The sequence below is a fragment of the Juglans regia genome, chromosome 2 (genome assembly GCF_001411555.2).
Source record: "Juglans regia cultivar Chandler chromosome 2, Walnut 2.0, whole genome shotgun sequence".
NCBI lineage: Eukaryota > Viridiplantae > Streptophyta > Magnoliopsida > Fagales > Juglandaceae > Juglans > Juglans regia.
In genome coordinates, this window is record NC_049902.1 from 11,707,217 (window position 1) to 11,718,698 (window position 11,482).

General features: G+C 35.3%; 1 protein-coding gene across 1 annotated transcript; it reads left to right on the forward strand.

Annotated features, from left to right (window-relative positions):
- The first annotated feature begins 575 nt into the window (after window positions 1-575).
- Window positions 576-2,244, forward strand: LOC108984132 (putative zinc finger protein CONSTANS-LIKE 11). Its single transcript, XM_018955967.2, has 4 exons — window positions 576-1,070; window positions 1,448-1,591; window positions 1,735-1,887; window positions 2,057-2,244. Exons 1-4 carry the CDS (start codon window positions 627-629, stop codon window positions 2,147-2,149), a joined length of 834 nt encoding a protein of 277 aa, XP_018811512.1. The 5' UTR covers window positions 576-626; the 3' UTR covers window positions 2,150-2,244.
- The last annotated feature ends 9,238 nt before the right edge of the window (window positions 2,245-11,482 follow it).

Below are 11,482 nucleotides of genomic sequence, written 5' to 3' on the forward strand. Positions count from 1 at the left end.
TTTCTTGATCATTTTGATTTTGAAAAGGGTAGATCACAAAATTCAATAGAAATTTGGAAAATAATTACCATGAGTATTTACGCTACAAGAAAATTATTTATTATTTGTGGTCAGTTATTTCTTGTTAAAATGACTATTTTCTATTAAAATGAATATATTTTCGTCGTAAATAATCATTCTCATCGCAAATATTCCGTCACAGTTAATTGAAAGCTGGGGTGATAAAAACTAATTAACTAGGAAAAAAGCAAAAAAAGTTATAACCATGATATCATGATAGGAATGAATCATAGTCTCATTAACAAAACAAAGAGTACTTTAGTAATATTATTAATGTACCTTTTTAATTTCCGGCTGATCTTCAACATGCAAGTGGATTAATGATCTAGACTGGCATAGATTCAAAACCTCAAAGTATTGGTGCATGGTTTGTTGACCTTACAAAGAATGTATGATAAGCTGCAGACCAACTTGCATGCCCAAACCTAGTGCGCGCACTACCACAACATTAATGCTATATATTTAAGGCTTATAAGTGAAAAGGTTGAATGTCACAATTAATACAGGCGGAAACATCTACGTACCCCATATCCGTCATCACCACCAAGCTCCATTCTACCTCTGCAATGGCGTCCATTCCTCAATTCTACTCCGACTGTACATTTCCTTCTGACCTTTCTGACTTCAGTACCACCGCCCCATTCCTGGCTGGTGTAAGTGGTACTACTACTGATACAATTTATTGTGGTCCAATGTGGAGTAGTCAAGAAAGCATTATTAATCCAGTATTTGATCAGAAAGGTTTTCCTGATGATGTCTTGTCACAATCTAACATCTCATCATCGGATGTCATGTCATCTTTCCCCGGACAGCTAGATCAGACGTCGGAATTAGCCATTCCAACATTGTTCGACTCTAAAATGGATTTGTGTGGCCACCTGGTTGGGATTGATCAGAATTTTGGTGTCGGGTACCAGCTGCCGGATGTCATGTGCTCTTTTGGGGATGAATGTTGTGGATTTTCGGATGATTATGGATTATCTGTTTATCCAGCCGCTAGAGAAAATCGGGTATGCTTCTGTAAAATTAACACATTGTGTTTTTATTTAGAGAAAATCGGGTCTGTTCTCCCCGACATTATCATGCATACGTATATGTACTGTGAATAATCCGAACAACATATATTTATGGAAAAAATAAGCTAAAATGCTGAACAAGTTTAAGAAAGATCTGATTTCTGTCATCAGCTAGTACTTGATTAGAAAAATGATCAGATGGTAACCAGCAGCAAGAGAATTATATTAGAACTTGAAACTTAATTAATTCTGAGAACATTATTTTGATTTATTAAGGTTAAATGTTGCCGGGAAATGATTTAGATAGTTACTGTCTCATGAAATATTCTAATTGATCTCAATTCATTGTTGTTGAACTTTTCATCATATAGGGATCATTAATCCAAGGTAATCAACATGCAATTGATCAAGAATCCAATATCAAGGTTGGCCGGTACTCCAAGGAAGAAAAGAAGGAAAGGATTCTAAGATATTTGCATAAGAGAAACCAAAGGAACTTCAACAAAACCATCAAGGTCTCTCTCTCTCTCTCTCTCTCTCTCTCTCTAGACCTGTGCATGTGTGACAAGATAAATGTAAATTTATCAATTCATGTTCCTTGAGAGACCCTCTGGATTTTTTTTGGCACATTTTAATATATTGTAATCATTTATTGCAGTACGCATGTCGGAAGACCCTAGCTGACAGGAGAGTTAGAGTACGGGGGAGATTTGCAAGGAACAGGAAACTAGGTGAAGAAGAAAGGGCAATGAAAAATACCAATAATTCTTACATAGACGATCAGGAGTTGTGTTATAGTGATGCTATCCAGGTATTTGTACTATATATATATATATATATATATATATATATATATATATAATCTCTCGAATAGTACTGAGTTTTATGCTTGCTACTATAATCTGGAGAAATTAAATGCTGTTGACCATTTCATGATACTATATTTTTTTTAATCTATTTTTGGACGTATTATTTTGCAGATAAAAGCTGATCATGAGGACGACTGGCTTCAAGAGGCTTTGTCGAGTTTAATTTACCTACCATATGTTACTGGCTCTCAATTCGACAGTTGATTTAAGGATGTTTTGATACTATTTGTGCATGACTTATTAATTGTATCTCGTTTAATCAATATTATTGAGTACTCTCTTAATATTGAAATATTTGGATTTATATATGCAGATCGAGATCATACTTTTCAGATTCGAATTAGTTTGATTTTCACTTAGATCATAAGCTACCATGCACATGCAAACTTGGCGGATCGAAACTCTGCAGATTACATGCATATATGGCTGGTCTTAGTACGTACTGCATGCAATATATATATATATATCATGCGTTATTTAATTCTTCAAATTAAGGCATCAACAGTTCGGGTTTCTAATTATATATATATATATATATACGTGCCTATGAATATTTTGATTGAATCTAAAAGTCCCATAATTTAGATGAATTATTTATGTAGATCGACATGATAATTATGGTTGATTATTATTTGGGACGACATGAGTTTGTCGCAAATACTAATTATTGTTTGAATAATGATCAGTGGTGTTTTGCAATGAAAACTAGTTGCAAATAGAATATGATCATCAATGAATTGTTGGGTATAATATAAGAAGAATAATATTTGACAAAAAGTGGTAATTGGGGGCCGGCCGGGCGCATTAATATATATGATCTTAACGTAGGTACGTGCGTATATAGTTTGAGTATCAGTACAATGCAAATTGAATATCAGTGTCAGGCCGCTGGTGCAAGGTATTTTTTTTTTTCTACTCTATTTTTTCCCATTTTTGGTAATGTTTCTTAAGCACCACTATTGTAGGCAAGGACATGACTACTTCCTTGAACCGAGCATGCATGCATTCTCCATCTGGATGAAGAAATTAAAGATCATTTTATACCCCATCCAGATGACACTTCTTTTCTTTTTATAAAGACCACATGAGACAAACATTTTTGTAAGGAAGGAGTGAAGATGGGGCATCAAGCACAAGTAACAAACTGTAGAGTCTGCCCTCGACCTCTAGCAAGTGAAGCATTTCTTCAAATATCATTTCGCATCCTTAGTCAGCTTGATCAGCTCTTACAGATAAGCAAACCACTTGGCATGTCTCCAAATGAGTGTTTGGTGACTGTTGATGTATTTAGTGCCTCATGATCAGTGAATATATAAGATAAACTATTTTTGTACTACATAATGTCAGCCAATGTTTTAGTGGCTATAGGCAGAGAAGAAATAGAGTTATTTTGGTGGCAAGTTAATAATAGAAAACATATGATTGAAACAATAAAGGTCGAACTTTGTCAAGGATAAAGAATTCTCATGGAATCAGTCTATTATACAAGGGGAGAATAGCAGCAGCAAGGCAAGGACCACAACAGTGCTAGAAGACTCTAGAAATACGCAGCAGAGCACTAGAGAATATTTGAGTAACAAGAAATGGAATCTAGACGGACAGATGGCAAGCAATCTGAAATTCATGGGATAAGTTGTTGTAATTTCTTCTATATAAACAAATTGTAAAGTCATGGTAGTGTAGTGCAAAGAAATATGTTTTGAAGGTTTTATTTTCAGACTTGTTTCAATTAGTTTGTGTGCACGATCTTCCATAAACTCAATTTGGATTATATATCCTATCAAGGCTCCGATCAAGTAAGCATTGGAGATGGCTCCACCATGCCGATTCAACAGATGGGTTCTACTCATCTTCATACTTCCTCTGGAAACTTCTTATTCTCTCAACTTTTACATGTTCCTTCTTTTACTAGAAATTTACTCTCAGTTCGTCAGTTTTGTGAAGATAATCATATATTCTTTGAATTTCATTCCATTTCTTTTTTCTTTTTTTTCCTAAAGGATTCTTACACTTGGGTTTTTCTTCTTTAGGGCATCGTTAGAGACGTATTGTATGTTTTGGCTGCTGATTCAACAAGCCCCACCTCTCACTCAATTCCTCTTCAAGCATATATTGGTGAGCGCATCTCCACTGATCACTGGCACCACCGTCTAGGCCACCCCTCACCTCTCATCACCAACCTCATCCTTAGGCGTTTCCAGCTTCTAGTAAATTCCAATAACTCTGTCTAGCCATGCTATGCATGTTTTCAATCCTAGTTACATGCTCTTCTGCACCCCTCTTCACCCTCTAAGTCTAAGCAAGCATTTGAGTTAATGTTTCTAGATGTATGGGGTCCGACCCCAATGTTATCTTCCAATGATTGTAAATTTTACTTTTCTATTATAGATTATCATACAAAATATATTTGGTTGTTTCCAATTCAGTCTAAATCTGATGTGTCCTCCATTTTTCTTGCATTCATTCAGTTTATTCACAATTGATTTTTCAACTAAAATTAAAGCTGTCCAATCCCACTTTGGGGGTGAATTTAGACCACTTCAAAAACTTCTTCATGCTCATAGAATTATTCACTGCATTACTTGTCCCTATTCACATGCTCAAAATGGAATAGTTGAGCGACGTCATAGGCACATGGTTGAAACAGGTCTTTCCCTGCTTGCTCACTCTTTCATGTATTTTAAATATTGGTCTGAGGCTTTTCAAACCTCGATTTTTTTTTTATCAATAGAATGCTTACACCAATTTTACAAAACATCTACCCCTTTCAAGCTTTATTTCAAAAAGTTCTATATTACAAATTTCTTCATGTTTTTGGATCCTCATGTTGACCCAACTTACGTCCATTTAATAGACATAAAATGGATCTTAGATCCAAACTTTGTGTCTTCATGGGCTATAGCCCAGATCATAAGGGATATATTTGTCTTCATCCATCCTCGAGCCGAACCTATATTTCTAGAGATGTTTAATTCAAAGAAATACATTTTCCATTTGCCACTCAGCCCATTAAAGATTCTATGTCACCTATTTAGGCCCTCAACTCCTCTAGCCTACACCTCTCCAATTCCCTTTCTAAGATTCCCTCCATTCACTCATCTCTGCCCAATACATTCAGTCCATCTCACTCTTTGCGCACAACGTACACGGTCCCAACACAATCAATTTCTAACGATTCTAGCTCAGGCTTGCTTCTCTCCAGCCCAACCATTAACTCTACACATTCTCAGCCTCACGTCGAACCCAACTCATCCCACATTCACTCCTCTTCTTCCTCTAAGGCTCCAGATGTCTCTACACAGCTTCTTGATTCATCCTTTGTTGAACCCATGTCTTCCTTAGCACAGCTAGAGCTGTCTCCACCAGTTGCTCCCTCCTCGTGCTCTATCCATCCCATGATCACTCGGAGCAAGGTAAATACTCACTAACCTCTCATTTGTATGGATGGCATAGTACCCCGGCTTGCTGCTAAAAATCCCTCACTTTCACTTACCACTTTAGCACCCATATTGGTTCTTGAGGAACCCACCTCGTACACAGAAGCCATGAAATTTCCTAAGTGGCGTGAGGCTATGCAAACCGAGTTCCAAGCCTTATTACATAATCACACGTGGGACCTTGTACCTCTATCTGACTCCTTCAATGTTTTGGGTCCCAAATGGATACTCAAAACTAAGAGGAAGGCTGATGGAATCCTAGAAAGGCGCAAGGCTCGCCTTGTAGCCAAAGGATTTCACCAATAACCTGGGGTTGACTACACTAAGACTTTCTCTCCAGTGGTCAAACCCACCACGATCCGAATCCTCATCTCTCTAGCAGTTTCATCTAACTGGTCTTTGCAGCTATTGGACATACAAAATGTTCATCTAACTGGTCTTTGCAGCTATTGGACATACAAAATGCCTTCCTGCATAGTGATCTTGAAGAAGCCGTTTATATGCAACAACCCACTGGGTTTGTGCATCTTGAGTATCCTTCATATGTGTGTCAACTAAAAAATACTATTTATGACCTGAAACAAGTCTCACGAGCCTGGTTTTTAAAATTCAGCAACAAGCTTTTTTCTTTACGTTTTCAAGAGTCTAAATCTGATACATCATTGTTCATTTATAGAAATGCTTCCCATGTGATTTTTGTACTCATTTATATAGATAACATTATAGTTACTGGTTCCAATTCAAGTTTAATTTCATAATTTATTTCTGCACTCGGCACATACTTTCCTGTTAAGCACCTAGGCCAGTCACATTATTTCCTAGGTATTGAAATTTGTCAAAGTAATGAGGATCTGTTTATTTGTCAATCCAAATACATTTCGAATCTGCTTCACAGAACAAATATGCATCATGCGAAATCTGTGTCTACTCCAATGTTTGTCTCCACTAAACTTTCTGTCTTAGATAGTTCTTCATTTGAGGATCCTCTTACATATAGAAGTGTAGTTGGCATCTTACAGTATTTATCCTTTACTCATTGTGACATATCCTTTGCTATTAGCAAAATGTGTCAATATATGCACAATCCCAAAATTTCACACTCGTAAGCAATCAAAAGAATCCTTAGGTATCTTAGACTCACTTCCAACTTTGGTCTATTTTTCTCTAAGTCATCTTCGCACACTCTCTCTCTGATGCTGATTGGGCTAGTTGTTCTAATGATAAAAAAATTCACTGGAGGTTTTTGTGCATTTTTTGGTTCTCATTTGGTCTCTTAAGGCTCCAAAAAGCAGCCCGCCATTGCAAAATCTTCAACTAAGGCTGAATATAAAGCCATTGCTAACACTACTCATGGGGTGTTGTGGATTCAATCCCTTTTGAGTGAATTGAGAATTTTTTTAAAAGATCCACCAAAATTGTGGTGTGACAACTTGGGGGCGACATATTTGACTGTAAATCCAATTATACATGCTCGTACAAAGCATGTAGAATTAGATTATCATTTTGTAAGGGATCGAGTTGCAGCCAAAACACTTAATGTTTCATTTTTGTCTAGCAAAGATCAGTTAGCATACATTTTAACAAAACCACTATCCAATGCACACTTCACTTTTCTTCGTTCAAGCCTCACCATTAATCAGGTGCCGCTTGAATCGCGGGGGAGGTTGTTAAGGATAAAGAATCCTCATGGAATTAGTCTATTATACAAGGGGAGAGTAGCAACAACAAGGCAAAGACCACAAGAGTGTCAGAAGACTCTAGAAATACACAGCAGAGCACTAGCGAATATTTGAGTAACAATAAATGGAATCTAGAAGGACAGATGGCAAGAGATCTAAAACTCATGGAATAAGTTGTTGTAATTTCTTCTATATAAATAGATTGTAACGTCACGATAGTGCAGTGCAGAGAAATATGTTTTAAAGGTTTTCTTTTCAAACCATTGCCAAACAGTTTATGTGCATGATCTTCCATAACTCAATAAACTTCAAGCAAAAAAATTATGGATAGAACTGAGAATGATCTAGACAACCCAAAGAACATAGAAATAACTCTAAAATATTGTTTAATTCTCTTAATCGAAGTTATGAAATTAAGCCCACAAGCAAAACTTAAATAGCCTAGGGAAATTCAAAATTATGAAAATTGTAAGGACCCCGCCCAACATTGTAATCTCATGAAAGTCGTATTGGGTAGATAAGGTGAGCAAAGATAGGTAGACAAAGCATTGGGCAAGAGGAGTCAGCAATATTGCATTTGGGCAAGCAACCAACAAGGGCGAGCAAAGAATGGAAGAACATATTGTGGTACGAATGAAGAATGGGGGGACAGGACATTGGGCAAGCAATGCATGGTAAGATGGGCAGGCAAAGGATTTAGTTAAGTTGGGTGATATCAATTGTGCAAAGTAGAACGAATCCGATCAGTGCTTAGAAATGGTTTCCCCACCTGATTGCAAGTTCGGGCTAGTATTCAGACATCTTCCCCATGCTTAGATAAGAGTCGAGTGAAGTGTCCCAAAATTAATGGAGTGTTCGAGAACCATATGAGTGCTCAAAAGTGACCTCCCAATCAAATGCTTTCACGCACTCTTTAATTCTGCAAATACGACACCATTGCAAGCAAGATCTTAGACTCACATTATGTCCGACCATATGCAGAGACTTTTTTGCCACGTGTGCTACATTCACAAGCGGCAGACTGAAGAACCAACCCCACTTGAGGTGCCCATCTCTCCTTGGTTGAGCTTTTGGAACACAGCAGGATGCATCATTACAGTAAAGAGTTCTTTTGAGTTCATATGAGTTCAATTCTTTATAAACAGTAGTGAATTAAGATGGTTGAGTGATTTTTATGGGGCCCACCTAAGATGAGTTTAGATGTATTTATGGGAAGTTGAAAAAGATTGTGGATCCTGCGTGTAAATTGTTGAGTTGAAAAAGGTTGTGGATCTCACGTGTAAAGAGGTTTTGAGTTGAGATAAATTTAGTAATTTGAGAGATGTGCGTTTGGATGTTAGACTCAGCTTAAAATTAGACTGATCTCAGTTTAGTCCAAGTTCCAAATGGGGCCTAAATGTCACTTCCCTCAATCTAGTGTACACCTGGACAACTTGGAACTCGTCGAGCAATTCTAACACCCCGCTCCCCATAGTTAAGAAAGACGTCATTTTTTAGAAAACCACGGAAGTCAGAGGGTTACTACTGAACTAGACTTAAAATTATTTTCTTTTATTTTAAAGGAAGTGTCAAGTACAAAGATTTCTTATAATAAATAGAGTTGTTTTGTATTAAAATACTGAAAGCATAAATGAGAGTGCATTGAAGTATTTATTAAAAGTTTCTCAAAGTCTGTGCCATAAAAATCATAACTTAAAATCTCTGCACATTATCTAGGCCTCTGTCACGCCTCCCTCGACCAAATCCCGTCCTTCAACTCTACCTTCATAATATTCTGATCCGAGGTGGTTTAAAAATATAAAAACAACTATAATGTATCGAAAACTCAGTAAGAAACCCATTATAACGTAAACATACTTAACATAAGGTTTTTCATAAAATATTTCATCCTCAGAATTGGAATCATGATCATTCATACATATGTTTATAACATGCATAACTTATCTTGGCTTATCTAACTTATCTTACTTATCATACTAGCCCACACATTTAACCATGTGTGCAAGATTGTACATCGGCCCCACATCCTGGGGCCACAAGGGGAACCACTAATAATATTTTAGCATATTATGGTAGACCACGCTTAGATCTGAGGCTTGCACATCCACCCATAATTTGCATTGGTACTATACATCTAAATGATCATCTTATTAATTGCTCTGAACTTATCTTACATTTGATCTTATGAAAGCTTATGTGTCTTATGCAACCTAAGCTGTATGAGATACATAATACATATATAACTATAATATACGGAATAAAACATGATGAATGATGTGTTTGGAAATATCATGACATGCTTGGTATATAAACATTGGCTTCCAAATAACTGGCTTTAATAATAATATATATAATTAGCTAACATATATCAATCCTAATTTATGATTAAGTTATTTATCTTGTAGTGTTGTTTCCTAAAATTTTTGACACAAAATCGCTCACGGTGCGATAGAGGGACGACGATGGTTGTGAGTAGAAGGGATGAAGAGATGATGGTGGCCTTGCCATGTTTCATGATGGGGGAGATGAGGTTGCGGCATGCTGAAGGTAAAAAGAGAGCTAAAAACAAAAAAGCCTAAGCTTGAAGTGGTAGGTGCACATATAGTGCATGAGACTCTATTTATAGGATTTTATACTATGTAAGTGATGGTATGGGTTGAGTTTAGGAGTTTTAAGGTGAAGAGGATTCTAGAATTGTAATCTAGTGTGTTTGAAATTAAAAACATACTCTAATTCATCTAATGTAAGATTGGGAGTGACTGACACTGTGTATGGAACTTCAAACAGTGATATTTTAAATTGAAATAAATTTCTAATTGCCTGTCTTTAAATTCTAAAAGAAGCCTAACTCATTTAATAAATAATAAATGGAATTTAACCTAGTTTTTCAACTTAATTAAAAACTCCTAATCAATCTTAAAAATTTATAGCTTGTAAGCCTATTCAATATAGCCCATTAAATCAAATTTACACTCAATCACTATTCTGACCTTAGCATTATTGGGCTAGGTTGTTACAAACTCCCATCCTTATAAAATTTCCGTCCTCAAAATTTGCTAGATCTCAAATAACTTACATACCTATTCACCACATATTTTTCATGTCTCTCTTTTAAATACTCGATCCTTTAATTGAACCTAATATTCAAAAATTGCGATCATCCCATATTTTGGGTCGATGATTTATTAATCCTTTAGCCGTACATGTTAGCACGCTACATGTCAACCATCATAAACTCCAAATTCAATTCAAGCCTAAACAAGTATTATCCTTAACAATGGGATCGATTTAAAAGCCTCTTAATAATTTCACCCAACCATTATCTTAACTCCACAAAATGGTACTTAAAAATCTCCATATAAAATAATTCATAAAACTCTCCACATAAAATAATAACCTTATTTAAACAATAACACAACTCTCCGAAGTTCAGATCATAAATCTTACAAGTCGTATTGGGCAATAAAATCGTGTTACTATAAGATATTTACGACCAATCATCATCAAATACTATATACCATACATAAATCTAATTCCTTCAAATGTCTTTTTCAAAATATTACTTTTTTAATATCCAAAACTTAACTTTAGAACCAAATTGGCTTATTATACGAATTACATTATTTTTATGTTTTAAAAGGTAATCAACTGCAAGCTACCATATTTGACAAGGATATTGATTTCATGATCACACTTTACACATTTTTCAATCATATTACATCAGCAATGCATATGTAAGGTTATTGGATCCTAAGCATAGAATCAAAACACATCAATACCAATGGATCTTAAATTCAAGGACAATCGTTGAGAAAATTTCAGATGATGAAGAACCATTGCAACCACCAGACTATAACATTATCCCCTTTAGCGAACTCAATGTCTACAAAGACACAATTGCATAGATATGTAATTATTCTTCAACATTTTGAAATTTTTTTATAACTTTAATTATTAACAAATTAAAAACTTAAATCTAATTTATTTTATCTCTTGGCAGTTGTAATATATGTCAAGCCACCTAAAAAGATAAACTCTATGCATGGACCTACAATCCTCCAAGAAATATATATATATATATATATATATATATGTCATCAACCAAAGGTAAAAATATGTTTTAAATTATTTATTTATTATAATTAACGTTCAATCTTAACTTTTTACTCATTTTATATATCAACATTAAATCATTGGCTGCTCTTACTTAAATTTTGTAGCCTGAACCCTACAGGTTTAACTATGTGAGGTCGATTTGTGCATGTCGAATGTGAAAAAATTTTAAAAATTATTGGAGCTAAACCAGTCATTCTTGGGGTCGATTTGTGCATGTCGAATGTTGAATGTCAAACTTTTCAAAATTTTCAAAAGTTGGTTCTTATAATGATATTTTTAAGAAATAACAATGTTTTATTTTGTTT